The sequence below is a fragment of the Bos javanicus genome, chromosome 11, assembly GCF_032452875.1.
Source record: "Bos javanicus breed banteng chromosome 11, ARS-OSU_banteng_1.0, whole genome shotgun sequence".
Taxonomy (NCBI): Eukaryota; Metazoa; Chordata; class Mammalia; order Artiodactyla; family Bovidae; genus Bos; species Bos javanicus.
Genome location: NC_083878.1, coordinates 86340305 through 86355419, shown reverse-complemented (window position 1 = coordinate 86355419; position 15115 = coordinate 86340305). Strand labels below are relative to the sequence as shown.

Below are 15115 nucleotides of genomic sequence, written 5' to 3'. Positions count from 1 at the left end.
CAGAAGTAATAAACTCTTAACAAAATGGTCCTTCCCGCCCGCGAGAGGTGCCCGTTCGCCCTCCGGGGTTCAAGCTCTGTCCCCCGCACCCCCGACCCGTGGGAAAGCGGCCCCTTCTGGGGCGTCGCCCGGAGGCTCAGAACTGCTCGAGTCTGTTTTTCACATCGCGGGAAAGTGAATCAGCAGCGGGAACAGCACGCAAAGGACACGAGGCGGGCCCGGGGGCGGAGGGACAGGACCAGGGGAGCGGCCGGCGGGGCGATGCATGGCGCGGACCAGGGGCAGGGCGGAGGAGTGCACCCCGACAGTAAGGACCCAGGAGGCGAGCCCCCCTCCCCACCTCCGGCGGAGCGGATCCAGGGTGGGGGCGAACCGGGGGAGGAGGCGGGACCAGCCGGGGCCGGAATGAACTCAGGGAGAGGAAGCCCCTGGGCGGGGCCGAGGGCGGAGATCAGGGGCGGGGAGGCGGAGGGGCGGACCTCGACGGGGCGGCCCCGAGGGTGGGGGCCAGGAAAGGCGGAAGGACCGGTGGACCCGGCGGCCGAGAGCTGAGCGGCTCCCCTCGCCAGGCGGCCCGACCGGCGGAACCCCCGAGTCCCAGCCCAGCGGGCGCCATGGAGACGCTGCTGTGGTTGTGCAACTGGAGCACGCTGGTCGTGTGCGCGGCGCTGAAGCTGCCGCAGATCTCGGCTGTGCTGGGGTCGCGCAGCTCGCGGGGCATCAGCCTCCCGAGCCTGCTGCTGGAGCTGGCGGGGTGAGTAAGCCCGGGAGCTCCCCGGCTCTGCTAAAGCAGGTGCGCGGGGAACCGAGCCCAAAAGCCCCGGCCGCGGGGAGTAGCGCCTGCCCGGACTGCTCACTTCCTCTCCGTACTTGCTGCTCCCCCAGCCTTGCGCCGGAACGAAAGTGGGCGCACGCCCATTACATAGATAAGGAAACCGACACTCAGAGAAATCGTCACTCCACCTGTTAATGACAAAACCAGTCATCCCGCTTTGAGCAAGGCCACTGGCCCCTCGAGACTCGCGTGTGCATTTTCTCTAAACCCACCCTCCCCTATCTCAGGTCTTGGTTTCCTCACTTATAAAATGAGGGGTTGGACCCTCTGGCTTTTAAAAGTTACACCCTTCGGGGGGAGGGGGTGCACAGGTGTCAGAGAAGGTAGAGCTTTTTGGAGGTAGAGGGGAATTTCAGTTGGAGTTGGACTTCAGCTGGCGCTCCAGTCGGCACTTGAAGACTGTTGCAAGAGCTGGTTTATCCTTAAAAGTCAGGAGTCGGTGCCCTGGCTCAGTGTTTAAAGATCTGAACGTGATGGATGATAGCCAGACTTGTTGCAGTGATCGTTTCACAATATATACAAATACTGAATTATGTTGTACACCTGAAACTAATATAATGTATATCAGTTATACCTCAGTTTACAGAAAAAGTAATAATATTCTGAATAAGCAAAGTAATAGTCATAAAGACCTGAACAGCGAAAAGCAGAGTTGTAAACTTGGTGGGAAAGACCCGAACCCAGCAGTCTAGCTCCTCTCCCCGTGAGGCCCAGACCCCCCACCTGCCCCGCGCCAGCCTGCGGACTCGTTACCACCGGGCAACTCTGAGGGTGGGTCCTGGGCAAGCACTTCTGGGTCGGGGCAGCCCGCTTGGTGGGACCCAGTTTCTCCCGCCAAAAGGAAGGTAGGGGAGAGGGTGGGAGAAAGGGGAGACCTCCAGAGCATAAGGCACGAGGGGCCACCCTGGGACCTGTGGGGTCCCTCCAGGGACACCCCCATCAGAGGGGCCAACCCTAGGGTGTGTGACCTCCATCGGTTTGGGGGGCCCCCTGGGGAAGTGCTCCCTGCCTCAGTGCTCCCCATTTCTCTGGGGGAGAATAGATAATTGCTGAGAAGTTCAGTCGTGCCTGACTCTTTGTGAGCTCATGGACTATAGCCCTCCAGGTTCCTCTGTCGGTGGAATTCTCTAGGCAAGAATACTGGAGTGGATTGCCATGCCCTTTGATTGAAGGCGGGAGGAGAAGGGGATGACAGAGGATGAGATGGTTGGATGGCATCACCAAAGTGATGGACGTTGAGTTTGAGTAGGCTCTGGAGTTGGTGATGGACAGGGAGGCCTGGAGTGCTGCAGTCCATGGGGTCGCGAAGAGTTGGACAGGACTGAGCAACTGAACCGAACTGAGAAGTTCATCATTCAGGACAGGGGATGCCCTGGTCTGCTCCAGGGCAGGGGAACCTCTGGGCATCCTCTCAGGGACCAGAAAAGGTAGCCACCTGGAGAAGGAGGCCCTCCAGGCAGGGACCCTTGTAAACAGAAGCTCGGCAGCTGGATTGGAGGCAGTGAGGCCAGAGAAAGATGCTAAAGACATGGTCTTAGGTTTAAAGCATCTGCAGATACAGGGAATGAGGTAGGTGTGCTCTTGTCCCCATTTTACAGGTAGGGAAGCTGAGGCCCCAGAGGTTAGTAACTGCCGGGGATTGTGAGCCCAGTACCCAAGTCTCAGAGTCTGCGCTCCCCTTGGGGCTCCACCCTCAGCAGGTGATGCTGGAGGGATGAGTCCAGGTGGTCTCAGGAAGGTGGCTCAGCAGGTAGCCAGAGGGCTAAGTGCTGGCCAGTGTCACAGGTTGGCCCCAGGTGAGGGCGTGGGGCTGTGGTCACACCCCTTCCTGGCTTAGGAGATGTGAACCATTAAGTCCACGTGGTCTGTGGAGGCTCTGGCTCACCCTGAGGGGGACACAGGGCCTGGGGGGGCGGGAGACACACCCGAGGGGATGACGGGATGACGACAGAGGCATTTAGATTCCAAAGGGGCTGGACTGGCCAGGGTGTGAGCTGGGAAGGCAGGAAGCTCAGACCTCTTCTGAGAGGAGGGACCCTGGGGTCTTTATCCCCCACCCCTCCACGCTGCAGCCTCTCCAGGGCTAGAATTTTCTTAAAGGAACTGAAGAGTCCCCCTGTCTTGCCCCCTACCCCCCTAACCCCCCACAGTACTCTGGAGGCCACTGGAATCATCGCAGGATGTTCCTCCTTTTCAAAACACAGGCTCCCCAGCCCGCTGCTGGGCCCTCATATGCCCAGTGCCCGGGACGCCCACCCAGGATGGCTCTCAGCCCCCCTCAGAGGTCCTTCCTGGCCTCCTGAGCTTCTTGAGTGCATCCTTCTGAGGCAGCTGCCTGGGGCCTCTGAAGTGCCCAGCCTTAGAGACAGGCAGGCCTGGGTCCAGAAGCCCGGTCTCTTCCTCCTCCTGGTCAGATCTGTTTCTAACTGACCATCCGAAGCGGCTTGGCAGACCCCGGTGCCCAGCTCCAGAAGTCGAGGAGATGATCTGGTTGATATTTCATCCTCCTTGTTCTGTGGTGGTTTGTGGTTTAGTTGCTCAGTTGTGTCCAACTTTCACCACCCCATGGACTGTGTAGCCTGCCAGGCTCCTCTGTCCATGGGATTCTCCAGGCGAGGATACTGGAGTAGGTTGCCATTTCCTCCTCCAGGGGATCTTCCTGACCCAGGGATCGAACCCGGATCTCCTGCACTGCAGGCAGATTCTTTACCATCTGAGCTACGAGGGAAGCCCTTGTTCTGTACCTCCCTCCTTACCATTTGCTGATGCCCAGCTCCAGTTCTCGGGTTCTGTGCACAAACCTAGGCTCCTGGGTGGGGGCCAGGCCTGCCTGCTGTGGGGGTCGGGTGAGTCTGACCTCAGGAGTGTCCTCCCTCTCCCCAGGTTCCTGGTCTTCCTCCGGTACCAGTGTTACTATGAGTACCCGCTGCTGACATACCTGGAGTTCCCCATCCTCATCGCACAAGGTAACTGACACCGCCGCCCCCTGCCTAGCCTCGGCCCTCAGCACCTCCCCGCCCCCACTCAAAGCCTTTCCTTTCCAGATCTCATCCTCCTGCTGTGTGTCTTCCATTTCAATGGGGATGTGAGACGGGCAGTGCCATACATCATCATGTATCCTTTCAGCATCTGAGAATTGGAGCTGGGACTGGAGCTGGGACCGGGTGGGGTGGCAGGGTGTGTTTAGTTTTGCTAATCAGTTCAGCAGGAGGTACAGAACAAGGGCTTCCCTCGTAGCTCAGATGGTAAAGTAGCTCAGTGGTGTCCGACTCTTTGCAACTCTATGGACTGTAGCACACCAGGCCTCCCTGTCCATCACCAACTCCCAGAGTTTGCTCAAACTCATGTCCATTTAGTCAGTGATGCCATCCAACCAGCTCATCCTCTGTTGTCCCCTTCTCCTCCTGCCCTCAATCTTTCCCAGCATCAGGGTCTTTTCAAATGAGTCAGCTCTTCGCATCAGGTGGCCAAAGGATTGGAGCTTCAGCATTATCCTTCCGATGAATATTCAGGACTGATCTCCTTCAGAATGGACTGGTTGGATCTCCTTGCAGTCCAAGGGACTCTCAAGAGTCTTCTCCAACACCACAGTTCAAAAGCATCAATTCTTCAGCGTTCAGCTTTCTTTATAGTCCAACTCTCACATCCACCCATTTTGCTAGTAGGATGTTATTACGCTGGGTTCTGTGCTGTGCTGTGCTTCATTGTTCAGTCATGTCTGACTCTTTGCGACCCCATGGACTGGAGCCCGCCAGGCTCCTCTGTCCATGGGATTCTCCAGGCAAGAATGCTAGAGTGGGTTGCCATGCCCTTCTCCAAGGGATCTTCCCAACCCAGGGATGGAACCCAGGTCTCCCACATGGCAGGTGTATTCTTTACCATGGAAGCCCTATTAAAGCAGGATCCTTTACCAGATATTTATTCTTTTGGTTAAATTAAGAAAAAGCAATCTCCAAGGTAAGATTCCTTGTGGGCGAGTGTATCTCCTCAGCCCAGGGATGCCTGAGATGTCTGTGCCTGGGGTCTCCCCTCTGAGACCAGGGTACCCCACAGTGCCTTGACCCACCGGGTGGAATGTAGACTTAGGACCTCAAGGCTGGGCCGCAGGAACACCTCTGCTAACAGCCACATTGTCCACGTGTCTTCTTTAGGGAAGAGGAGACATTTCTTCCTTCCCCCGAAACGTACCCATTTGACAGGCATGTCTGGTCTGTACCACGATGCCACTAACACACCTGGTCAGCTTGGCTTCTTACTGCTTATTAGTGGGTGGGTCTGGGCTCCTGACAGCTGGTTCAGGTCTCCCCGGACTCCGGTTGTCACACAGACCTGTCCCCTCTCATGTCACTCAGCATTTTCTGTGCACGTGGGCCTGCCTTCCATCTTCATTCTGCTTGTCAAAACTCCCGTTATTCTCTTGTTGAACCTCACTCTCCTTAAGAGGCTGAGAGCCTTTTTGAGTGGCAGTCAGTACTGCCACATCAGTGACATGATCTGAGCTTCAGGGTGGAGGAAAGGGGGGCGGGATGGCCAAGCCTCGTCTGCGTAGAGCATGTGAGGAGGTGGGCGTGGAGTGGTGGGAATCCCCAGCATGCCTGCAGCCTGGATGGCCTTGGGCCCTGACCATAAAGCCCAGCCCTCCGGGCTGCAGCTGTTCTGTCTATGAAGAGGCAGCAAAATGCCTACCTTTTAGGGTTGTTTCCAGAATGACACTACCAGGAGTACAAGGCGAGCTGAGCAGGTGGCAGGGTCATGTGGCTGTTGTACTAAAAGCCTGTCTGCAGAAGGGAGCTGGGTGCGGACTGAGTCCTGACCTTCCGCTGTTGGATCGAGTTGTAAGCCCCCAGACTAAGTTTTCCTTTGCAAAAAAAGAGGGAGCGCATGACTCTACTGCCCCTCAATGCTTCAAGGTCAGCTCTAGCTGATTAAAAAAAGCTTTAGAAAAAGTACTTTAAAGATGAAAAGCATGGTGGGATTTACTTTTTAAATAAAATGCAGCAGCTCTGTGCAAATGGTGAGCTGTAGATTAGAAAATGTGGGTGCTGATGGCAACTCTGCTGCTGTTGCTGCTAAGTCGCGTCAGTCGTGTCTGACTCTGTGCAACCCCATAGATGGCTGCCCACCAGGCTCCCCCATCCCTGGGATTCTCCAGGCAAGAACACTGGAGTGGGTTGCCATTTCCTTCTCCAATGCATGAAAGTGAAAAGTGAAAGTGAAGTTGCTCAGTCGTGTCCGACTCTAGTGACCCCTTGGACTACAGCCTACCAGGCTCCTCCGTCCATGGAATTTTCCAGGCAAAAGTACTGGAGTGGGGTGCCATTGCCTTCTCCGATGGCAACTCTAGGTATCAGCAATATGTTTATAACCTCCTTCTTCCAGTTGTGACTTACAGAGCGCAAGTAAGCAGGGTGGCCATGTTAATAGTGCATTTTTTTTATAAGTAATAGTAGGTCCCATATACTATGCAGGACATGCTTATGCTAAAAAATCACTTGTTGTTGATCTGGGATTCCAGTTTAACTGGATGTCTTGTATTTTAATTTGCTGTCTGGCTACTCTACAAATAAGTCATCTCTAGGATCTCAGTTGCTGCTATGGCTGCTTAAGTTTTATAAAATGTGTGTCTGGAATGAGTGGAATGAGGTGCAGTGGTACAGAATTGGGCAACAGTAGTTTAAAATTCAAATTAGAGAGTGTTTGAAAAACAAAATTCCTCCTCCTAGATTCAGGTTGCCTTTTCTGGTATCGACTTGTATTTCGTTCCACTGACCTGAGCACAGAGATTGTTTCAAAGCTCTTCATTTAAATAATGTTATTAATTGTAATCCTGGCAGCCTCTTGAGTCCCTACAGTATGCCACAAAGCAGTGAGGAGATGAATGGGGTAAAGGAATATTAAGTCCCATTTTGCAGATAAGCAAACCAAGGCTGAGAGAAGCAAAATGACTTGCCTGTGGTCACGGCAGAGGCTCCTGGACGTCCTCGCCCTGGCCTGGCCACCAACTTCTGTGTTTGTTTCTGCTTCTCTAGCCGGGCTGTCTTCCTGCAGCATCACTGAGCTTGATGGCACTCAGGTATCATTTCTCCTGTCTCCTAGCATTGCTCTACCCAACTGTGTCATTTCTACACTGGAGTTAGCAGGAAAGAGGAAACCAGTAAACAGTTTCACGTGACAACAATTTTGCAGAAGACGTCTCCTGTATCAGGCATCCTAAGTGTTTAACTAGTTTTTTAGTCGATCCTTGAACATGCATTATGAGCCAGTCTTGTTCTACGCACAGTCTTTTTGTGCTCACAAAAGTTATGTGGGAAAGAAAACCATATTTAATAAGCTAAAGATATTGAATGTTGCATGGTATGAGTTACAGAGAAAAATAAAGCACTGACAGGTAATAGACAGGAGGTATCTCAGTTTTACATAGGGTGGACAAGGAGCTACTTATTGAAAAGGTAATATACGAGTAAACATTTGAAGGAAGTGAGCCAACAAGCCATAAAGATATCAGGTGAAAAAGTTTCCTAAGAAGAGGATAAACAGTTAAGTATATGAGGGCTCAGATGAAGTATGCTTGAAAATATTCAAGGAATAGCAATACTGTTGTGTCTGGAATGGAATGATTCTGGAAGAGATGATAGCAAATGAGGATCCTTCCCTGATAGTTCAGTTGGTAAAGAATCCGCCTGCAATGCAAGAGATCCCAGTTTGATTCCTCGGTCGGGAAGATCCGCTGGAGAAGGGAATGGCTACCTACTCCAGTATTCTTGGGCTTCCCTGGTGGCTCAGCTGGAGAAGGAAAAGGCTACTCACTCCAGTATTCTGGCCTGGAGAATTCCATGGACTGTCCATGGGGTCACAAAGAGTCAGACATGACGGAGCGACTTTCACTTTCTAGACTGCTGTGATTATTTTGGCTTTTAATCAGACTGATATGGCTAGACCCTGGAGGCTTCTGATCCCACAATTTCATGTTTTAAAATAATAAAAATATACTGTGTTACATCTTACATCAAAGGTGCGTTAACTGTTGACATTATGTTGGAGAAGTCTACATGGTCAAGAATAAAATGGGCAGTTGAGATCATCTGGAACGTTCCCAGCCCTAGGATGGGTCCAAGAACACAGGGTTCTTTGTAATTTTCTCCCAGAATTCTGCTTCTGTGCTTTTGAACTCCTTAGCAAGTGTTCACCTGGACCACTTTTGTCTTTTCCAAACTGACAAGTTCTAGCAGAGTTGTTCCCAGTCCACACTTGGCTTAGACGTGTAACCTCTGTGTTCTTGCTTTGTTTCCACGGGCGGGTGGTGGAGCTGCCAGCCAACAAGCCGTTGCAATGTCCCTTAGCATGTGGTAAGCTGTGTGTCTGCTTGGTTCATCCTCACTCTGCAGCAGTGGATCCTAGATCTGGCCATGGTGAGTAAACTGCCCCAGAGAAGAACGTGTGTTCACAGCAGTCTGTCTTCCCTCTTTTCCTTGTGACACCTGCCCTGCAAACAGTTTTATAGATCCAGTGTTCAACCCGCTGTGTCGAAAGCACCCCTGTGCTTTGCAGCTGTACCAAAGCATGCTGGGATGAAAGCCCAGTGCTATCTGAATATTAAAAATACATTATTCTCACTTAAATGTATGGCACAATATTTTTACTTCATTTGGTGGGGGTAGCCCTCGAGAACCAGATTGTGGAGTTAGTAGTCGAGTGAAGAACTGAGCATGAAGTGGAGTTTCAGGTTGGGTGCTAGGTCACTTCAGTTGTGTCTGACTCTTTGTGACCCAATGGACTGTAGCCCGTCAGGCTTCTCTGTCCATGGGGATTCTCCAAGCAAGAATACCGGAGTGGGTTGCCATTTCCTCCTGCCAACCCAGGGATGGAACCCACGTCTCTTACATTTCCTGCATTGGCAGGTGGGTTCTTTGCCACTAGTGCCATATTATCAGGTTAGTAATTATATATGGATGACATACTCATTATTTTTCTAACTTTGCCCCCTAAACACTTTTTTTTCTTCCTTGGAAAAAGGTAAGTGCTGTATTCTTTTTCCTTCCTTGGTTAAGGGCCAGAAATTCCTTGCTATAAGAATAGGATTCTGATAGCAGGTCAGGAAGCATTTGACCAAAGATCAAATGGTGGTTGACATGAACTTTTCTACCTCATGGGAAAAGGAGCAGAACTAATTGGTGGTCACTGCTGGCCACACCCGAACTCCTGGATTTCGACCCATTCTACCTCCAGCATCTTGTTGGAAAGTGGACTTGGCTCTCAGCCTTGTGACATTACCATGGCAGCCTGGGCCTGGCTCAGGGTGGAGGGTGCTGTACTCTTAACCTCATTGGGGAGCAGAGGTCATGGAGCACAGGGCTGGAGTCTCACCACGTGGCTCATCAGAACAGCCGGAAACTCAGAGCTGATGCGCCCCAGCTTGCTGCTTTGAGTTTATAAATCTCAGTGCAAAGCAGTATGGTGCCCCCACTCTCTACTGTACTATCTATACATCAACTTATTATTGGCAGGTGGGGACAGATAAGCCTTTGTGGCCGTTGCAGATTTTTACCCTCGGTTACATCCTACCTGCTGCTGCACATTGGTTACTCACCTGAAGGGGTTGGTGGGTTAGACCTAAGAATGCTGCTGCTGCCTCCATTCTTTATCATGAAACTTGGCTTTTGTCCTTGTGCAAGTTGGTTATTACTTGACATGAAAGCTTGATTTCAAAAGTGCTTTCAGGGAACTCCCTGGTGGTCCAGTGGCTAGGACTCTGGTGGTCCAGGTTCAATCCCTGATTGGGGAATCCCGAAAAGCATAACCCCCCTTCTCCCCTCAAAGGGGCTTTCAGTATCTGGTGCTCTTCTGCATTTGAAACTAAGGGAGTCCTTCCTCCTGTTTTATCTTCAAACAGAATTTATGCACTTTCATCAGTGCAGCCAGTAAGTTTGCACAGCTCCAGTACCTGTGGAAGAGCAGGGACTCAGGAGCCGTGAGCGCTCTGACATGGACCCTCGCTTCTTATACTTGTGCAGGTAAGAACACAACTCTAATTGATGGGGTGTCCCCTGTTGGTGTGTGTGTGTGGGGTGTCTGCCTAGAGGGGTGTGCTAACTTGATGTCCAAGGGTCATAATCCCTTGAGCTTAAATCCTTTGCATGTTAACTCTTGAATCTCTAGTGTATCCTTATTTATAGGACTGATTTCGTGCACACCACTCTCCATTTTTTGCAAGATCTGTATTTCAGTTGCTAAAAAAATGTAAAAGGACACTTTTCTCCAAAAATATGACCTATTATTAACAGTCCTCCTGATGTTTGCAAAGTATCAAGTTGATTATATTAAATCCACTAACTTGTTTTAAACATATGAATGTTTATGATGTAATAAATTGAAGAGATGAGAATCGTACATTGACTTTTGTGAATGAACATAATTTGCAGCAGTGGAGTTTTCCTGGAGCCATAGTGTGTTTGGTCTCAACTTTAGAATTTCCACTGTTCATTTGGATTCTTGCAGGAACTACCTAAAATGAATATATACTCTAGGTAGGAACATTTTTAAAATATCCAGAGCTATTACATTCACTAGATTTACTAATTGTTGATATTTGAATTATACTTTTTCATGTTTCTTCTAAAATCTTAAACTACTAGCTTCTCCATCCAGGGTTCTCTTCTACTCAGATCTTTCAAGAACAGTTAGCGTGTATTCCTGTATTTAAAATGGAAAGATATTTGCTAAGTACTGAAATGTCTGAGAAGTTGATATTTATTGCTGAAATCTTTCTTTTACAGCAAGAATAATGACAACTTTAATGACCACCAATGATCTTACAAGTAAGCACAATATTTTTCTGCCCACGTCCTCTTTGAACTTTATGCCATCTGCCTCCTTCACTTGTAAATTATCTTGGGGTTTAACGGAGCCAGTTTAGCCCCACTGGAAGCTAGCTGCAGTATACTGCAGGCCCTCATCAGTCTCCATGTATAGTGCTAAGCACCCTCTTGCCATATCCAAGATAGAACTTGCACAAGATAGTCGATTCCTATCTTCATAAAGCTTCCACTCTAGCAGTGGAAATGAAGAGTGAGGTCATCACACAATGTTTGAAAAATATTGTAAAGTGTTTCGAATGAGGACAGGATGAGCACCTAACAAGGAAGCCTGACATAGTTGGAAGGAGCTGGGAAGATGAATTTGAAGGGGAGAGGGATGAGGAGCGAAGAGACTGTTAACAAGGAGCAGCACATATGGAGGTTGTGAGCAAGGAGGATGGAGCAACACCAGCAGGGCTGGCGGGAGAGCCCCAGGTTGAGTCTAATGAGAGGGAAGGCAATGGCAGGGAGCCTCAGAGAACTGCCCACAGGCAGCAGGATCGGGAGTGACACAATCATTTTACTCCATTCCTTGTTCTGTTATTTTTAAAGGGTTACCATGATGGAGGAGAAAACAAACTTGGGTTAAAGAGAATGTCGTTCATTCCTTAGGCTGAGTTTTCAAGCATATAAATGTTTGGAAAAATTATTAAAACAGGTAGGGTGATTTATTCTATGAAGACTAGAAATGTGTCCTTGGTGTGTAGACCTTTTAAATAAGTTCATTTTATCTGAGACATAGTGCCACAAAGCAGCAGGATGCATTTGCTAGTCCCATCCCAGGGTTTTATCTTTGGCTCAAGTACTTTACATTAGCTCTGAGAGAAGGGTTGAAAAGTGTCTGGCCAGAGTGTATACCTGAGTCAAGTGGGGAAGGGAGAAACCTGAGGCTTCCCTACAGGATGTGAATTCTCTGCTTGCAAAGGAGAGTCAAACCATAATTGAATAACAAAACAAATTTCATATTAAAAATTGATTTTAAAAGGTCAAGAATCTTCTAATTGTGATTGGTTTTATATCTAAGGTGACAGCTGTTCATGAAAGTGACCAGTATATCTGAGAATAATCTCTTAAAAACAGTTCATCTATCTTAAAAGTGTTTTACAACCCCAAAGACACATTAAGTCTCATAAACCTTATTCATCAGGAGTGTTCATCAAGTCATTGAGATTATTTTTTCCTTTTTAACAAAAAGCCACATTGTCATGGTTACTTTAAAACATACCTTGACATTTTTCAGAATTATCTTAACTGATTGCAGTGTACCACTTTTTGCTTAATTAACATGGAATTTTCTAAGATACCACCACCCTTAAGACTTAAAAAATGATAACAGGTTTTTAAAAAGTTGTAGCATTTACCAACCAGAGTCAGATTCCTCCAAATTAAGCATTTAAGATGAAATTATTCATGAAGTCAGGCCAAGTGGCCAGAGGTAGTAATGATAAGACCATTTCTCCCCCAGAAATATTTGGAGCCACAGCTGCACTAACATTGACATGATCCATAGTTCTGTTTCCTTTTGGGTGGTGGGTAGGCGACCTTAAGCCTATTTAGGCTTCTACTTAGAGAAGGTGGTGATTTTATGTGAAAACAGTATTTTTTAATACACACTTTTCTTTTTTGACTGATTTCAGTTCTTACACGTTTCGTGATCATGCTGGCCTTAAACATATGGGTAACTGCTACAATACTTCACTACCGGAAGACCAATATAAAGTCTGAATGATGGATTATTCCCATACACAAAGTGGATTCTGAATAACAGAACCAAAGGAAAAAAAAGCTCACTGCTAAATCATAAGTTTAGTCAACCGTGCCAAAGATACTTTAGACTTGAAAAAGCCCAATTAAACACTTTTTAAAAAATGCTGATTTTTAAAAATCCTCTGCACCTACTTTATTAGGTTAAGGTAGGACTTAAGACATCTGCAATTCTGAGAAAGCTGGTGATGGATGGAAGTCTTCCAGAAAGCCCATTCTGAGGAGGTAGCTTTGACCCTTATTCTGGGAACTAATTACATCTACTTCTCAACTTTTAAAATATTTTAAGAAATACATCCTCTCCAAAACACAAATGCACATGAATGCAGTGGGATTTTGGAAATTTTAATAACTTACCAGGGTCCACTTCCTGGGATGAATGTTGTAATACAGATGTAATAGGATGGCCTTATTGTATCATATTATCATAAAATACCTCCTTGGCAAAGATATCAAGGCAAGCAAAAATGTAACTGGTTTGAACGCATATACCAAAGTAGTTCTCTAACTTCATACTGTACCTTTAAGCATTTCGTAACAAAAGATACCAGCAATCTCTACTTATGAAGAGGCAATCCCAATATACTTCGAGATTCAAGCACAGTGCTGCCATTTTTAAAAGGATTCCACCTGCACAATTAACTGTTACTGGAATTTGGTACAAAATACAGCCAACCTCAACCAGAGTTTGCCTACTGAAAATATATGCAGCAAAGGGTATTGCTGGGTTCTGCCAAGCTCTCATGGATTTAATTCTCATTATGGTATCATACTCTAAACATGCTGTTAAGATTATCCACTGTATTTTCCTATAAAAGCTTATAAGACCTAACATTTAAAAACATTCACCTAATAATTGAGTAGCATTATTCTATTATATGCAGTAAGTAAATGATGTTTATTAGAAAATGTTTCCTGTGTAAAATAAACTTATTTTGAACTCTTCTGAGTCTTAAAACAGAATTGTTTTAATGTGATTAGCTTTAAGTTAGGTAAGGTGCAGTTTTAAAAATATAGACTAATCCTTTTAGAACTACTGCTTGGGACCAACAGGAAGAGAAACACGGCATCTAAAAATAAAAAAACAAGTCATTCATTCTATAGTTTTAAAAATTATAGTTAACATTTTTTAAAAAGTCCAAGTAAATCTTTTCTCATATGCAGTTATCATCTGCCAAGTAGTATAAACTGTGTGATTTTTTTAGTCCAACAAATATTTTATTTAGATATACTTTATCAATGCTTAAAGCAACTCCTTAGAGAAAACATAGTATCATAGGTGGAGAGTTCTCAATTTTTCCCCTTCTATACTTTATCAATGCTTAAAGCAACTCCTTAGAGAAAATATAGTATCGTAGGTGGAGGGTTCTCAATTTTTCCCCTTTGGAAGGGAAAGGAACATGCATTAGAGCCACCCCAAATATTCTGTACACATCATTAATCCCACAAGAATCCTGTAGGTAAACAGTCTCCATTTTACAGATGAAAATACTGAAGCCCATACTGAATAATCTGTCCCAGATCAGATAGCCAGCAAGGTATCCTAGAAAAGACCCCACTGATTACCAAAAAGTTCTTTCTAGAAAACTACTTGTCAGCACACTATTCTACCAAAATAGACTGCTTCTTTTCCTTATCCTTGACACTCAAATGAGATTCTCAATTTTGCATGTTCCTTAAAATACTGATGTTAGATACAAACTCCTAGTTGAAATTTGATTTTGTATTTCTCCATGGATTAAGCGATAGGGGCTGAACATCCCCAAGTGTGTAACCTCAATTAAGATTTCTTTGCTATACCCCTCTTTTAAGGGAAGGTAATTTTGGGGGGTTAATTTTAGAAGGTTGCAAGAGTATTTCACAGGAAGAGTAGGAAAATGCTTATGTCTTAATTTCTTTTATTTAATTTTTAATATAAAAAGCAGGCATAAAATACAATTACAATACTACAAAGATGCAACAGAATTTAAAAAAAACGGGGGGTGGGGGGAAGCGCCACGATTTTTGTTCAAGGGGACAGCTGATCAAATATTTATGATTATCTAAACCATGCAATTCATAACTTATTACAACCCCAAACAAAACTCATTATTATGGGGAAGGGAATCAAGGAGAGAACCCCCCAAACATAATATCTAGCACTGTCACACAGTGCTTATTCTTCAAAGTGCTTTACAAACCAACTATGGTATCTTCACAATACAGGGAAACTGATGTCTTATTCCAGGGGAGGAGAGGTGAGTCAGGAGCAGTGTCAACAGAGATCAAGAAACTCAGAAGTGACTTGCTCTCACTGGGTTTTTAAAACATGTTATTTAAAGCATGTTTCCATAAGGTAATATAGTGTCCAGCTTCTCTATTTTACCACCCAAATCCTGTAATAGATTAACAGCAGCAGCATAACTTCTCAAATTGTGGTTTGGCAACCTAGAGTATTTTTTCTTGAGCATCTACAGATAAACTGGGATAAAGGAGAGCCTTCACAGCCAGAACGGTGTAACTCTAGCACAGGTTAATCTTAAAAATAACTCGCCTTTATTTTAGATTTATTGGTATACTTATCCTTTAGTTAGCTCCAGAGCATTTTAAACTTAGGTTTTTTTTTTTTTAAGTTTGCTTCTAGGTAGCATTTTTTTAAATTAATACTTTTCAACATGCACTA

The 15115-nt window shown here is 46.5% G+C and overlaps 1 protein-coding gene across 1 annotated transcript; it reads left to right on the top strand.

Moving 5' to 3' along the window:
- The first annotated feature begins 487 nt into the window (after positions 1 to 487).
- SLC66A3 (solute carrier family 66 member 3) lies at positions 488 to 13398 on the top strand. Its single transcript, XM_061433311.1, has 7 exons — positions 488 to 754; positions 3719 to 3801; positions 3880 to 3949; positions 8187 to 8244; positions 9726 to 9846; positions 10609 to 10650; positions 12327 to 13398. The coding sequence occupies exons 1-7, from the start codon at positions 615 to 617 to the stop codon at positions 12416 to 12418; spliced, it is 606 nt and encodes a 201-aa protein (XP_061289295.1). The 5' UTR covers positions 488 to 614; the 3' UTR covers positions 12419 to 13398.
- The last annotated feature ends 1717 nt before the right edge of the window (positions 13399 to 15115 follow it).